Source organism: Lissotriton helveticus, chromosome 12, assembly GCF_964261635.1.
Source record: "Lissotriton helveticus chromosome 12, aLisHel1.1, whole genome shotgun sequence".
In the NCBI taxonomy this organism is placed as follows: Eukaryota; Metazoa; Chordata; class Amphibia; order Caudata; family Salamandridae; genus Lissotriton; species Lissotriton helveticus.
The window spans coordinates 48642260-48659439 of NC_136073.1; the positions used below are offsets into that span (position 1 = coordinate 48642260).

Here is a 17180-nt window from a genome sequence, read left to right on the forward strand (position 1 = left end):
CTTTCACGAGTCCCAAAGCCTTCCACACACAGAGCACAACCCTAAACTTCAGGCAGGCCGTGGGCCGAGAAGCCTTACACAGGATTTTAGCATTCCGACTACACCCCCTGCCCCTTAAAGAACTATACACCACCGAGTCGACAAGAACGGCGATCATGGAGTGCCGGCTCTGCAAATATAAACGTGAGTCATTGGCCCACCTCCTACTTTGCTGCCCGGCCCTGCGCTTAGCTCGCAGACTTTATCTCAGGCCCATCCTGCTAGAACTGGGCACGCGAACTGCAAAGGAGGCAGTCCACCTACTGTATACACTGAACACAGTAAAGCAGATGGCTATGTTTGGCAAATGTATCCAACAGACCCGCATGAAGTTGATGACCACTCCTGCTAAGTGACCAGACAACCAGATAACGTACGTTGGACTGAAAGACTATGGACCTCATGCCCCCCAGATTCTAACTACAGATTTTCTTTTAAAATTATTATTCTTTTAACCTTTGTATCTTGCTTTTAATGTAATGGTTTTAAGTAACCAAGCAATAAATTATTCATTCGTTCATTACCACAAAATTACGTCTATGAGTTGCACAATGCAAAGCCAACCCCTGGATTGGGTGAGCTTCTCACAGGTGGACCTGGGAAAACAGTGTACTGTGGACAACAGGATTTGCAGTTCTGCTTAAATTCCCTAGAAGCAAAGTGTGCCATAGGGTGTAAGGTGTGGAGCCTCAGTAAACTAATACATTCACCAAGGTGAGTGTGTTTGACTAAAGCACCCAAGTTCAGTTTCTTTGAGATGCACTCAGCCTTTCATCTACCAGAGGAAGATAAAACGAGTTCAATTAGGTTGGGCAACAATATTTTATGTTAGCCATTTTTATAGAGCGCACAGCAACCCAGCACAGGCCTCCCGGCGCTAACAGGGTGAGTTGGACAATGCACAGAATTATCTAAAAAGATGAGTTTTTAATTGCTTCCTGAAACTTAGCAAGTTCCTCTTTGATCTGAGCTGGACAGGGAGAGAATTTCATAGCTTGGCGGTCCGGTAAGAGCCACCCCCACTTCTCGCTCTCTTGATTCCAGAGACAGCGAGAAGGGAACGGGTGTTAGATCTTCATGCTCTGGAGGTTGTACATGGGATGATAAGGTGCTGAAAGATATGCAGGCCGGGTGAGTATTTTATCCTATGGGCAATGCACAGGGCCTTGAATTCTCTTGTTAATGGGTAGCCAATGAAGCTCTAGGAGAGCCGGACGTGCTGAGTGCATTTTGGGCACACCCAATAGGCCTCACGCCACAGCATTTTGGGTAACGTGCAATTTTTTTATCGCGTAAGCTGGACTGCCCAAATAAAGAAAATTGCCATAATCCAGACGAGAAAGTATGAGGCCTTGGATCTCTGTCCTCCGACATTCTAATGGAAGCCATTTAAGTGTTTTCCTATGGGCTCCCAAAAGGCCAAAGAATGTGTCTGCCAACGTCTTTGCCTGGGAGGCCATAGTCAAATCTTTATCCAAGGTGACTCCAAGGCTCTTAACTTCTGAGGAATAGGCAAGGCGGCCAGAAGACTTGATTCCAAGGTGATGCATTACCAACCTCCATTACCTCAATGTTGTCCCCATTTAGCTTGAGACAACTCGTCATCATACAGCTCGTCGCCTGCTCCAGGCATGTGGTTCGTTTTTCCGAGGTGGAATTAGTGTCGGGTGACAAACGATGATTGGAGTGTCGTCGGCGTTAGATACCATAGTAAAGCCTATGGTACAACTGATATCTGACAGAGGTCGGACATATATGTTGAAGAGCGTGGGGCTCAAACAGGAGCCCTGCAGCGCTCCACAATCCAGCGTATGTGTCTCCGACAAATAGGGCCCTTCACTCACCTGAAAGCTCCTGTTGGCTAAAAATGATGGGTTGTATGTCAATACAACGTGGTGTTTACACCGCACTACCATTACAACACTGGTTTTACAACGCAAGTCGTTACCATGACTTGCGCTGTAGGGTGCTGGACTTGGGAATAGTAAGATTTACTATTACAACACCAGCCTACGTACAGTAGGGAAGGTGTTGGAATAGTAAATTTACTATTGCTTAGCCTAGAGCGCCCTCCAGCGCAAGTCGTGGTAACGACTTGCGTTGTAAAACCAGCGTTGTAATGGTAGTGCGGTGTAAACACCGCGTCGTAATGGATGTTCCCCAAATGATGTTAGCCATTTTAATGATTTTCCTGTGGTTTCATTTGCTTTCATCCTGTTAAACAGAATTGAATGGGGGATGGTATCAAAAGCGGTTCTCAAATCGAGATGAGTGAGTGCAGCTGACCTGCCTTGATCTAAGGTTCTTTTCTGATCCTCCGTGGCCAACAGGAGAGCTGTCTCAGTTCTGCGCCAGGCCGAAAACCCGTTTGCGTCTGGTGCAGCGCATTGTTGGCATTCTGGAGATCTGAAAAAACGCCTTTTAGTACTTTTAATAAGTGAAGAGCCTTGGAGTCACCTTGGATAAAGATTTGACTATTATCACTATAAAAATAAATACAAAAATAAAGCAGCACAGTCTGCTATAGCAGGATTTACGGGGCCCTGGGACAGCCTAAGCAAGCCACTCACCCTGCTGCACCCGAAATGGAAAGTTTTCACCGAAACTAAAAAACAGGATGTGCTGTGGGTGGACTTCCTCTTTATAGGAGGAAGAGGAAGTCGGCCATATTGGAGGGATGGGAGGCTGATATGCTAACTTTTGACTTGGGAGTTTCAGTTATGTAATTACTGTGGCAAGGAAGACTAGGACTCTGAGTAATGAAGATTACCGGTAAGTAACCGGGGCATTATTATTATCAATAGTGACGCAGGTGCAGTAGCACCTGGCCCAGACCTGTGTGTGGCCATCAGGACCCCGATAATGGCTGTCTTCCACCACCGCTTTCATGAAGGCCCATCATGGCACCCTTGCTACCACACTGGTCGAGCCTCGGAGCCAGTGTGTGAAAGCCTCTTGAGGCCCAGTGTTTATTAATCTAGGTAAAGCCCGGGTTAAAGGCTGTATTTGCGGGTGCGCAGCCTGGCGTCCGCTCGAGAAAGCGGGCGACACCCACAGTTTGCGGGGGAGTATACAGCTCTGGTAATCCCGGGCATTGTTCGAGGTCCCTCGATCTGGAAGTAAGATGAATACGTTTGTTTTCCCCCTCTACACACTTATGTGTGTGTAAGCAAAGCATGCTGATGATTCTCATCACAGAGTAGTTTACTTGATCATTTTAAAGAACGGTTTTGGGGCAGGTTTACTACGGCTCACAAGTATGAGCTGTAGTAAACCTTAAAATGTAATAAATTACAAACATTTTTGGGAAAAACGCAAAGGTTCCCATCTGAGTGAAAGTTGTATGTTGTCACCCCTAGAAGCAAAAACATTTTCCTGAAAAACTGACTGGATGCCACCATCTCTTCCACGGAGTTTCCTGGATAGGAATAAATTTCCTTAGGGCGTTCGGTAGCATCAAATATTGTTTTTTTGTTTTTTAAATAACCCATTTTATTGTTTTCTGATTAGAAAGAGAAGACCCCAAAGTATGAACTGAAAAACAATGATGCGTCCATGTCTGTGGCCCAGTAGCCTCTCGCCAGAGCAGAGGGTCCTGTTTTCAAAGCGGTCGGCGATGTATCAGGACACAATACAGTGATAGGTGACAGCAGCATAAGCAAAGAGAAACACAAGCTGCCTTGCATCGGCAGAGAGCGCCTAAGTCGGAGTCGCCCCAGGGCTGAAAGTTCTGTCTCTGTGATGGAGTTCCTCATGGTGTCCCAGTAGGGTTCTCCAGGGAGTCCTTATCTTTTCCTATTTTTGTCCACCAGTTCCTTCACTGCGGATCAGTAGCCCCTTCTCCACCCTGTTCATCTCTCCAGTGCTTGTTCAGGAATCTCTTGGCTATCATAGGCTGTGGTGGTAAGGGCACGCGTGGACCGAATCCCCCCAGTTGTGCCCATAATCCCCAGTAGCATGATTTTGGGGGTTTAGCGTTAGACTTTGGCGACCACCCACCCAATGTTTTTGTTGACTTCCCTCCAGTATTTATTTATTTAATGTATGTTTGCCCCACCGGACAATCCCACGGTAGCATCACTTCTTGGTTTAATTATCACCTTTGCAAGTCTGATTTTGGAATCCTGACGTGATCGCATGATCATAGCAAAGTCCCAGTATTCTGATGAAAGAGCAGCTTCTCTCTTCCCTCCCAGGGGCACGTGGCCCGAGCTCTGGGCGCAGTGACGTCAGCAGCGTGCGCCCACAAAGTAGCTGCCACAGTAACCGAACGGTTTCACCACTGGCCGCAAGAGGGCAGCAACGGTCCACAGTTATCGGCCTTTTAACTTCTTTGTGATTCCATCAATGTATCACAAACGTTTTGGTGATTTTCTTTCTTGGACCAGCTTCAGTTTTTAGAAATCCCCCGACAGCCTTTGAGCTGGAGAAGGATGGTCGTCTGGTGGTAGATGGGGATTCCCCCGTCCCTAGAGATTCCGCAGCCCTTTGTCCACATTTAAAGATTCTGAAAAGGCCCAGGCACAATACTTAAATACAACTTTATAAAATCGTCTGTATTCATTTTCGACATGGCCTTTCTGTCTTCGTTTACTGTAATTAGCGGTCAGGGATCAGTAAGGCAGCGGTTGAACACATTTTTAAGCGCGTTCTTATCATATTTACTGTTTAAAGTATAAACTGATAGGGCGAAAAAGTACCGGCTTTAGGTGAATTCACACATTTTTGAACCGGCCGGGACATTAAATTACCGGTCATGCCCGTAAAACAAGCATTGGCATAGCCAATAGGTCTTGCCTTTGGAACCTTATAAGTGTCTGTCTGTAGGCAGTAGGGATGAGCTCTTCTGAGTTTGTCAAGTGAGAGATAGTTCTGAGGTGCTCATTGGGCGAGGGATACATCTGCTTGAGCATGGGGTGACTCCTGCTTTCCTTTACAAATGAGGGGTAACAATGTCTGCTCCTGGGTGAGTGGCCAGTCAGCTGAGCAAGGAGTAGCTGAGCTGTCTGTCAGGAGTAAAGGTTACATCTGCTGTATGCATTGGGTGAGGGGCAAGTTTTATATTGACCAATCCAAGAAGTGCTATCTGTAATAAGTAAAGGATAACCCTGCTGTATCTATTGGGTGAACGGTAAGTTATATTGACCAATCCAAGCAGTGTTATCGGTAATAAATAAAGGTTACCTCTGCTGTATGCATTTTGTGAGGGGTAAGTTATATTGACCAATCCAAGCAGTGTTGCCTGTAATAAGTACAGAGTAACTCTGCTGTCAGTCTGTTCCTTGTCAGTGTACCTGGTGTGTTCTCAGAACTGTGACCTGGACAGGGATTTCGCGCTTTCATCTCAAGGCGGCATTGCCTTGGCTGCCAGGGCTCTAGGCCTCCAATAACCCATCGTCCACTCCCAACTCTAGAGAATGGACCGAAGCGGTCTCGAGATTCTTTGAGGATAAAAAAGCTGCTATACATGAATCCTTTTCTCCCTGCCAAATACTAATGCAGTCCGAAGGGCCATCATCCACCCCTGATGACTCACCTCACATCTGGAATGAATTTGAAATGTTTGATAATGATAAGACCTTGTCAGCTGGATTAAAAATTAAGTCTGGCTCCCCTACTGATCCGGTCTCCCCCAAATTGTTTACTATATTGGCCCCTGCCCTGGTAGAATGCCTAACCAGCCTCCTCAATAAATCTATTCAGGAGGCAGACTTTCCCATAGTATGAAAGGTAGCTAGAATCAGGCCAATTCTGAAGAAACCTGCAGCTGACCCTAACGTTCTCCTAAACTACCGACCGATCTCTCTGTTGCCATATTTTGGAAAGATATTGGAATCCTTTGTTAATGGACATTTGGTGAACCATCTAGAGAATAAGGGGCTTTTAGATCCATCCCAGTCTGGCTTCCGGGCAGCTCACAGCACGGACATAGCACTGGTTGAGGTCGCGGACAATATCAGGTTGGCCCTGGATAAACATCAATCAACAATCCTTGTCCTCCTTGATTTGTCTGCGGCCTTCGACGCCATCTCCCACCACATTCTTATTCAACGGCTGTGGGAGATTGGTGTCAGAGGGAAAGTCCTAGAATGGTTCACCAGCTATCTATCCGACCGTACAACCACTGTCCAAGTCGGCAGAAACACAGCAAGTACTCGGCCTGTCAAGATGGGCGTTCCGCAGGGCTCCATCTTGAGCCCTACGCTCTTTAATGTCTATATAACACCTCTAGCCAAAGTGATTAGATCGTTCGGCTTTGAGGTCCTATCCTACGCCGACGATACCCAGATCCTGGTCACTTTCGGCCCTGACCTCAATGAGACAAAACTCTGCTTCAAAAACTGCATGATCGAGGTCAAGAACTGGATGGGTATCAACCATCTGCAGCTTAACGGCAACAAAACAGAGATCATGCTGTTTGGCAAAGCCGTGGAACATTGGGCTCAGGACTGGTGGCCAGTACAGCTTGGCGACTGTCCAACTCCCAAGGAATCAGTGCGGAACTTGGGCTTTCACATGGATAATAAACTATCCATGAAGACTCAAACCAACCACATTGTAGGAACCTGTTTTGGACTTATGTGCAGTCTGCGCAAAGTTTTCAAGTGGATTCTAGCAGAGGCGCGGAAACCCTTAGTGCAGGGTCTAATTATAAACAGGTTAGACTATGGGAATTCACTCCTACTAGCGATAAATGAGCACCACCTGAAAAGATTACAGGTTCTTCAGAACACTGCAGCGCGGTTGGTTTTAGACCTTCCCCGAAGATCACCGTCCGCTCCATGCCTCAGAAACCTTCATTGGCTTCCTGTGAAGAAGCGAATTATGTTTAAAACATTGTCTGGTCCATAAACATATGTATGGTAACGGTCCAAAATATTGGTCCCATAAACTTACTTGGTACGCACGCAGAAGACAACTCAGATCCAGTACTGAGTCGCTGCTTACCACGTTGAGAATACAAACCGCCAGAAATGGGGGTCGTGCTTTTTCTTTTCTTGCCCCCTCCCTCTGGAATAAAATGCCCCTGAACCTGCGTACTACTTCAGAACACATCTGCTTTCGTAAGAAGCTGAAGACATGGCTTTTTGCAAACTAAGCTGTCTGCCTCCTGTCAGAGCCGTCTGCATGCGCCGAGACTCTTTGGATGTGATATGTGCGCATTACAAGTGTTTTTGACTTTACCTGACTTGACTAGGTTCAAGCCCAAGCTGCTAGAGTGGCTACAATGAGACCCATAGGTCCAGTTTCAATGAGAGCGGAGTACAGTCCATGCTGAGCACACACTGATAGCATGTAAAAGATGCCGGGTGTAGGGTGCAAGCCATTTCACCCTTGCAAGTAGCGAGTGACAAATTCTAATGATACACGTAGTGCACTCACAATGCTCACGTGCCTTCATTCATATTGGAGTATACAAAAAGGTGATGGATGGAATGCTTCAATTAATCTGAGCCATTGGTAATTACTCGGGCTGCATCCCAGTCCATTGTTATTTTGCGCACTGTGGGACCTCGGTTTGTGCCCAGCCATATGCAAATCAGTCTTGACCCTGGTCCAATGGGAAACGGCCAGCCGGAAGTGGGGGGCCAGGTCCTCCCTGAACTGAAACACAAGCAACCCAGGACTGATTTCGCCCTATTTAATGCTTATCAGCCAGGTATAGCTTGGTTCCAGTGGCACAGTGAGCACATGTAAATGTAAATGACCCACGTCTGAGAGAAAGGAACCAACGACGACTCCTATAGCCGCACCACCTCGATGTGTTCCCCAGGTAGTCAGTTGGTAGTGTGTGATGAATCAGTGTGCACAATCCGCTCCGGCACCTGCCGTTGTGGGATGCCAATTGCCAGGCAGATATACAATACTTTCAACAAACTAGAGCGGTGCACTACCAGGTGAGTAAAATGTCAATAAGGAAGCTCGATCAGTTTCTTCGTTGCAAAAATATATATCTTTATTTCAAACAGTCCATGCAAAGCATCAGCCAACGTGTTTCATTTAATTGTTGAACTTGGTCAGGGCAAGCGTGAAGATATACGAATAATGGTGAGCAGAGCTTCTTAGCAGAGTTGTTTAAGTGGCCCAATGTGATCCGGGCATTGTGGTGAAGGCCAAAAGGGAAATGCCTTTCCGTGAGTCGAGACGAAACTGCGCCTGACTGCAGGAATACTAACCGGGCTCTTCTCAAGGAGGCCCTTGCTACTGAATCAGTCCAGAGGCCAATCCCTTTTGGCCTACCCCACAACGCCCGGATCACATTGTGACACTTAAACAACTCTGCTAAGAAGCACTGCTCGCCATTATTCGTATATCTTCACGCTTGCCCTGACGAAGTTGAACAATTGAACAAAACACGTTGGCTGATGTTTTGCATGGACTGTTTGAAATAAAGATATATATTTTTGCAATGAAGAAACTGACCGAGCTTCCTTATTGACATTTTACTCACCTGGTAGTGCACCGCTCTAGTTTGTTCAAAACATGACCCACGTCTGGGCATACCCGTCCCACTTAGGGTCTTGCATTTAAGTATACAAAAGATTACACCTTGGCTCCAGTGGCACAAGAAGCAGCAGCAGACTTTAGAGACACTTTTTGTATACTTTAATTCATATTGGGGTCTCTCCTCAAAGGTCCCATTCACCAAAAAGTGAGTCTGATGGGCTACTATGCAGGTGTGAGAAGTGGCCTAAGAACAGACTGTGCAGATATATACCAAAACTCACTACAGTGTGGAATATTAAATCTTGAAGCAAGACTTACCAAATGTACAGTACATGTAAGTTATCTACCAGCACCACACTGAATGCCCTTGCATATGGATGAGCCCCACACTGTTTGTTTTCTTTTGACAACTGAATAAATAAATATGAGCGAGGGCTGAGTGTTCTTCTAGTGATGTCTGTTTGTATCTTCTTGCAGCTGGTGAAGCTGTGCTCGGGGATGCTGGAGACCGGCCGGCAGTACTGCACAAACAGCAAGTTATTTGTCAACGGAATCCGCGAACTCTCCCAAAACTCCAGCGATGACACTGTGCTGAACGTAAGTATGGTGTGGAGACGGGTCTGCTTTTCTGCTGAAATTTCAGCTTGGTTGGGGACGCTGCGCCTTGAGACCCTCACGGGTGATTTGCCGCGCTTTATAAATCCTGATTTATTGATTGATTGATGCCTAGGTGCCTCAGTATTTCCTGATGTCCCTCTTCTCTCTCTTCCTGAAGGAGAGCTTGGAGAGGTTCTCTGGTGGACTGAATAAGATGATTGACAGCCACAAGGTAAGCTAGCTGATGGGACCACTGGAGGATAAACCAAGGTGAGGCATGGGAGACCACGGGTGGGCAGAGAGGGACAGATCCTTCGATTTATTCACAAATAGGGGTAACGATGCAGTAGCAAATTGGGGGGGGGGGAGTGTCAGGAGATCTCTGGTCTGGTTTATTTGAGCAAAGAGATGTAGTGGGAAGGAAGGGATACACTGTGACTTGTCTGTATGAATGAGCATGAGAACTTTGGTCGGACAAAAGGCGGCAAGCGGAGGTGGACTAGAGTCATTTTGAGTAGGGAACTCAAGGAGGCGGTTGGCTGACATGTGGATGGAAGGTGAGATGCTCAGAGCATGTTTGGGAGAAAATGATAATGGGTAGATGGAGAGATAGACTGCTAACTGAAAGAGAGGCGGCTGGGGAGGGTTCGTAAACGGATGCACGTGTAGATGAGTCATTGTCGATGGGCGGGTCCATCAAGGTCAGAAGTAGTTGCTAAAGAGATGGATGCATAGATCGATAGATGGGTGGTAAGAGGTAAGGAACTGTTGTGTGTTCTGGGTTATCTAGAAAAAGACGGTGGAATGGTGTGCAAATATTTCCACCAATGTGGGTTCCGTGTCTGAGGGAGAGCTGACCACCTATTGTTTTCCGCATTTCAGGATCTGTTGGAAACCACACAAGACTCTTGCCGGTTGCACCTGCAAACCCTAATCAAGGAGTAAGTATTGGTGGGCAGTAGTCATCTTGTTTTTTTGTTGTTGTTTTTTTGTTTTTTGTTTTATATAGCGCGAACTAGACCCAAACTGAATCAGGTATCAGAGCGCTTTACATATTTTCCAGTTACGTTACATGAGGACACACTTTCATTTTTAGGCACGGGGAGATTAAGTGATTTGCCCAGAATCACAGGAGGTTTTGGCGTCGTTACCGAGACTCGAACCCAGATCCCCAGGTCCGAGGTCGAGCGCCTTAGCCTTTAGGCCAACTCCTCTCCTCTCCCCTTGTTTTGGGAATGAAAACATGTCTGGCAGCACAGCGGCGTGCTAGGGGCTGAAGCCAGGCTTCCATTGACGGAGAGCACACTTCTGAAATTGGCTTAGGGGTCAGATTTTGGTGGGTGCTTCAGAGGCCGTGTGGCACTCGTGTTGCGTCAGGGAGATCCTTGGGCTTTTACTTTTGGTTGAAAGACGTGGTCTACTGAAGATCTCTCCAAACACAGTTCTTCTGAAAGATCTTTGGGTTAGTAAGCCCTTCAACGCACAAGCTTCTGCTGGATCAATTTGCCTCCCCCTTGCTTCGAATATCCAGATGTTTTAAACAACACAAAAGATAGGTGGGCAGTGGACCTCAAAAGATTGCAGCACCCTCACCTTTGTAGCCCTAAAGTAAGCCAATTGGGAAATATCTTTCATACAGTGTGCACTACCATGTATGCACCCTCTGCCCAAAGGGTACTCCCCTGCCCTGGAGAAATCGTTTCAAGCGTTACAACCAGAGGTGCACCACATAAAAGAAATTTAAGATGATCATGAAAATTTAGAAATTAGTAATAGGGAGTTTCAAGAATCCATTAATGTTCTTTTATTAATGCTTCTTTTAAATACTCATAAAGCCAGCCAACACGTTTCCTCCAACAAACAGTGGACTTCTTCAGGGCAAGATTGCAGTGAAGTCAATACATAGATTCTGTTCCTGTTGTCAAGAATATAAGAACTGTCTAGTAGGAGACATAAATTTCCAAAATACACCGTCCAAGTCAATGAGCAATTGGTAGTTCAATCGAAGAGTAACATTCCACCCCCTTGTGGACCAGGTGAACATAAGTGTATTTATTCCATATCCGTGTTAAAAGGAGGGCATATCCTCCCAATCAAGGCAATTTCAACATTCATTTACTAGCCCATGTCTTCCATACGATCATTAGTTTTATCTTAAAGCGCCAGATGTTTTATGTGCATCTTAATATCATACTTCTCTCAGGTTAGCTCATCCTCATTAACGCATCCTCTTCATGTGCCTCGTGTGGTGCACAGTTACTAATCAGCCGCCATTTTTAGAAGTGTAATAATGTCTGCGGATTGGATGATGGTATCACTTTTCCCCAGGTGGGATCATGAAATGTGGAGTTCCTGGATCCCATCTAAGTGACCCGCCAGGCCATGAATTTCGTGTTTCTTTTCCAGTAAATTCTGTAAGGTGTTGTGTTGACTGCTTGCCTGCTTTTGCCCCAGTGGAAGAAGCAGTAAAACCATTAGAGGAAAAGTAATCCACCTCTGGGGAAGGAAGGAGTTTAATTGTCTTGGGTATTTTGTAGATCATGTAAAATCACGCACTCAACCACACGCTTTGCCTTCCTCGCTATGCCCTACCTCTTACAATCTCATGCTGCGAATCCCTTGTATTGACCGCCCTGGCTGGTTAATTTCTGATCTCTCCAATTTATGAACCGCTTATGACTCACTTTACAGGGACATCAAGAAGTTCAAAGACACCAGGAAGGACTTTGACAAGAGTAGCGAGTCACTGGACACTGCGCTGCAACATAACGCAGAGGTGCCGCGCAAGAAGCAGCATGAGGTGGACGAGGCCAGTGGAGCCCTGCAGACTGCACGCAAAGCCTTTCGCGACAAGGCCCTGGACTATGTGCTGGAGGTGAGAGCATCACTGTCGACACTGGGCCTCCCCACTGACTCCATAGCTATCCCTGCTCCTTGTTTTGGGTAGACCTGCAACTCTCTCATTAATTTTATGGGTATCCCTTCCAATCTCTTCCTTCTATGTTTGTATTTATATAAGTGATATTTGTATAGAGCGTCCAGAACTGAAATGCAGCAGAGCTCTGCACAGGACAGAAGGCAAAGATACGGTCAACAAGGGACCGACTGCATCCTGATGTAGTGTTCTTTAAAGAAGTGTGTCGTCAGCGCTCTCCTAAATTGGATCAAGGTTGTTGAGGTCCTATTGGGTACATCAATATTGTTCTAGATCCTGATACATAAGTGGAGAAGGCCTGATGGCCATGTATTTCTGTTTTGCCCTTATTCTTCTCCTGTCAGTGGGTGACCTGGCTGAGGATGTGCTTAAAGAAACATGGTGAGCTTGTCAGCCATATGGGCGGGTATGGCAGTCATGATGGCTTTGTAGACGATGCAGTTGGTTTTGAAGATGGTGCGGTTTGTCAAGGGCGTGCCAGTTGAGTTTAAAGTGGGTGTGATGTCACATTTCTAAATAAGCTGTGCTATGGCGTATAAAATGCCCATAACTCCATAAGGCTCCAAGAGGGGGGCCACTGTGGAGTTTGTGAGGCAAAGGAGCAAGGTGATTCACCATGCAGATGCAAGAGTATGAGGCTTGAACAGCTGTTCAGAGGTTTATTTCTGGTAGGAGTGGTTTTACATTCTTAGGAGAGCGAGCTGATACCTGCCATCTTGGTTGTCTTGGTGATGTGTTCAATAAGGGTGAGGTCGGTGACCAGGGTGAATTGAGTGACTTGACTTTGGGTGAAAGTGGCATTCCGATGTGCCTTATTTCATGTGTTGAGCCAGACTTGGACTAGTTTTTGTTTGTTGTTCTTGGTGCGTAGAAGGAAGCCTGTCTTGGTTGGTGTGAGCTTCAGGCAGGTGCTAGACAGCCTGGTCTGGATGGGGTGCATGCAGTGTTTGAGGCATTGGATGTCTGGAGCAGGTGTTCAAGTAGAGCTATGTGCAGTTGGTGAATTTTCCGTGTGAGTGTCCCCGGTGCTCTTTCTATCCTGGGTATGCCAGCCACTCTATTCCTTTTCTGTGTATCTCTGCCACCTAAGCCCCTTCCTTCCTTATAAACATGCCTGTGACCCTGCCCCTTCTTCTAGCATGGATGTGTCTCCCACCCATCTCCCTTTCTTTGAGATAAGTGTCTCTGGATCTCCTCCAACGCTCTCTCCATCACTCTTTCCTTTTCTTCTCTATAGGCATTCCTGCCACACCCCTCCTTTTCGTTCCCTTCACTGTTGTCATGGCTCTTTCCCACCAATTCCTCCAAGTTGGTCCCCCAGCGGCTGGCTTTATTCCTTCTAAATGGTGGCCTCTGTGGCTCATGAGACTCCTTTCTCCCAGACCTTATCTCAGCCAGCCCTCCCCTTTTTAGTGATATAACTGCACCTTCCCCACCTCCATCTACACGAGTTTTACCAACACCCTTCCCCCTCCATCCTGGCATCCCCTCTCTTTTCATCATCTTTATTGGTTTCCTGCCCCTGCTCCTCACCCTCTGCTTGGGTACTTCTGGAACACTTCTGTATTCCTCCCTTCCTCTGGACTTTCCACCTTCCTATCCTGGTTCCTCCCTGATATGCCTCAAGTTCGGTATCCCACCCCTCTACCACACACCTTTCTTGCGTCTGTGCGCCTTCTCTTTGCTACTCCTGCTTGGAAATCTCTGCCGCCACTTTCCATCCCTCTAGGATGGGCATCACTCCCTACATCTGCCTGTCTCTTGTTTCCCTGACCTCCCCATTCCCTATATTTTCGTTCTGGGCATTCCCGCCACTGCTTTTGGTTCTTCCAGGTTGATATCCCTCGCATATTGTATCCCCCTCTTTGGTGCTACCCCTGAAAACCTCCCATTCATTGCCTTTACTCGGGGTATGCCTATACTTTCTTCTGAACTTGTGTACTTCGCACCACCCCGTAGGCATATCACCTTGGAGAGTGTCATGCATTATAGCACACAGCTCACAATGTGTTGTCTTTCACCGGCTTAGTATAGCTTTTAGTGTCTTCTTTCTTGGTTCTCTGTACCTTCTCTTCGGTGGGTGTCTTTGCCAGTCACTGCCAGTTTGTGTCTTGCTCGTAAACATGGGTTCTTAGATGCCGTTGAATGGTTTCCCATCCACAATGTAAGGTAGTAGATGACAGGACATACAGCCATTTCTCTCTCAAAGTTCCTGTGCTGAAGTCTGAACACTACGGGTAAGTAACTTTCCAAAAGGCTGTTTCTTTGATTTATTACCACAAGAACTTGACTTCTTTTCATTTTCAGATCAACTCCATCCAGTCCAAGAAGAAGTTTGAAATCCTGCAGTTTGTAAGTTCGCCTCATTTCTTCAGACCAGTTGGGGTTGGTGGGGGCGGGGGGCTTAGATATGTCATGTGCATTCAAACTGAGGGAAGACTTGAGAATCCAGAGGGATATTGAAAGGTTGAGACCTCAAATGCCCTTGTTTCTGGTTAAGGAATCCCAGAGATCAATTCTGGACCAGGGGTGAAGCAAGTCCAGCTCTAGAACGCCATGCTCAGGGATAGGGTTGAAGACCCCAAGTGCTGTGGAGGGGAGTTGTTGCCAGTCCTCCACTCCCTCATCCCTTGCTGCTCTCTAACCTCTCTCACTTTTGTCTCTTGCACCTTCCTGACTTTCGCATATGTCCATTGCTTCTTGCTTTCCCCCATCGTTCGTATATTGTCTGACAACTTTTCTCCCCATGTTTTTTTTTTTTTACTTTTTATTATTTGAAACACAAAGAAACAAAAACATCAAACAAACAGCAAGGCAGTACAGTATGAATACAGACATTAGATATGTGCTCAAGGAGGACGGGAGACACATGTTAACAGGAGAAGAAAAGTCTCTTTATACAGTTGAGGGGAGGGGGGCACAGGCAGAGTTGCATATGAACAATATGACATATCACAGCTGGAAGGGATGTAGGTCAGGGCGACTGAGGAGGACTCTGGGAGGCGGTGAGCGGGGTGGCACAAATATCTCCACGGTATGTGTTCCAAGGAGTCCAAATCTTTCCCCATTTTTTGGGACTGCCTCTTGCAATATATACAGTTTTCTCTCGAAACATGCACCAGTCCAAACTCTCTTTCCAAGTTGTCACTGTGGGCGGCCTCGGGGATCCCCACAACTGGGCAATATCTCTCTTCGCTACCATATTGGCCAAGGTCACCCATCGGAGCTGTGACACATCATAATCATTCGGACCCCATACATTCAATAAGCATTGCCGGGCCTCCGGCCTCATAACAACACCCGTGACATCATCCATAATCTCATTTTTACGTTTCCAGAACCGCACCACCTCAGGGCATTCCCAAATGATGTGAAGATAGGTGCCAAGGAGACCACACCCACGCCTTTTCTCCCTTTGTTGGTGTTGCTCTTGCATGTCTTCTGCTTTGTCTCCTTTATCTCTGATGTTGTTTTCTCTTTTCTCTAATGTTCTTCTCCCCCTCTTCTCTTTGATGTTCTTCCCTTTTGTTCACTCATTGCTCTCGGGTGTTTTCTTTTTGATCTGCCGCTGCACTCTGTTGTCCTTCCTCCATTGATACTCCACTAATCTCAACCCCCATTTGAACCCTCCCTGCTTTCTGATGTTTTCTCCACTTGATGCTCTTTGCTCCTCTTTCCCCTTTGATGCCTCTGCACTCTCTTGTCCCCTCTACTCCCTTCTAGGTCTCTGCCCTTCCCTCTTGATTCCACTGCTCTCTTATGTATTTTCGTATTTGACCCCTCACTGTGCTCGAGTGAAGTTTCTACCTTTGGTGTATATTTCCCTCTCCCATTTGAGCTCCCCACTCTCTCATGTCTTCCCTTATTGTTTCTTCACTACTGTCTAACATAGTTCCCCTTTGGCCCTTCCCTGTTCTAGATGTTGGTAAGTTGCAGTCCTATACTATATAGGACTGTCACCCTGGGCACAAGATTATTGCTGAAGAAATCCAGCTCGTTATTAACAAAATTCTTCACTCCTGGTTTGTTTCATGTGTGATTTTTTATTTCATTCCATTAGATATTCATGTTAAATTCACACGGTATTTAATTCGAATGATATATCGCATCCAATGCATTTCGGCAGTTAAACTGCCTTCATCAGGGAAATCATCTGTAAATTTCAAACAATAATATGTCTAAATATGCAGGTTTATTTAATTCACAATCATTCACTTTATACCTCCTGGATAACTTTTAACCAAACCACTGAGAATGGGTCCCCACTCTTTAAGTAACCTTTCTAATGTTATGCAGCTAGCTTTAAAATGGATTTTAAATCAAAAATCAAACTTTTGCTTCCTGCTCCTCGTTTTTGTTAAAAAGAGCTGCCATATTTAAATTGTGCGTTCACAAGCGCAATTAAGTGCCCGATGGTAAAAAAGCATACGCTCTCGCTTATTTACCCTCGCTTTCTCCTGAGGACATGTTGACCTGCCTCTCACATATTACGCGCCTTCGCGCTGTTCGTTATCGCTTCTCACCTTCGTGCTATATTTCGCGGCTCTTCCGTGATGTTTGGCGTGTGATACTCTAAGCGTTCTTCCGGGTTTATTACGTAACGCCGTTGCGTGCGCGGGCGCATTACCTACTATGTAGCGTCTGTTAGTAAGAGTTTTTTTTAAATAAAACTCCGGGTTAACTTTATTGGCAATCTGCCTTAACATTATGTGATCTGTTGAGTGGATTGGCTAAATGCGGATACACCCCCTTACCATTATCAAACAGTATCAGTTCATTATTAATTACAAAATTATGAAATGTTTCAACAATGTTGATATGTTATCAATTCATAATAAACTGATTGTACATGACTAAATCATAAGTAGCAAGTAAATTCAGTTCTATCATTTAACCCATGCGGTTTCAAACTGTTCAGGTGATTTGAAGATGAACATATCTATAATAATGACACATGGAAGGAACACATCAACACGTATGTACGTTTTATAGACGATATATTTGTGGTCTGGAAGGGCAACAGTCACAATTTTCAGGAACAAATAGAAATTTTGGACACCAAAGAGGAGAGAATAAAATTCACATGGCAAATCAGTGAAACATGCATACAATATCTGGATGTAGAAATCAGTCTAGTGGAGGGCAACCTCACCACAAATCT

At 46.0% G+C, this 17180-nt stretch overlaps 1 protein-coding gene across 1 annotated transcript in view; it reads left to right on the forward strand.

Moving 5' to 3' along the window:
* Positions 1–17180, forward strand: part of ACAP1 (ArfGAP with coiled-coil, ankyrin repeat and PH domains 1) — a 281465-nt gene that overhangs the window by 172838 nt on the left and 91447 nt on the right. Inside the window, exons 4-8 of the mRNA XM_078670842.1 lie at positions 8965–9084; positions 9263–9316; positions 9967–10025; positions 11776–11959; positions 14327–14371. Of these exons, the coding sequence (XP_078526968.1) occupies positions 8965–9084; positions 9263–9316; positions 9967–10025; positions 11776–11959; positions 14327–14371 (462 nt within the window). The remainder of the gene's footprint in view (positions 1–8964; positions 9085–9262; positions 9317–9966; positions 10026–11775; positions 11960–14326; positions 14372–17180) is intronic.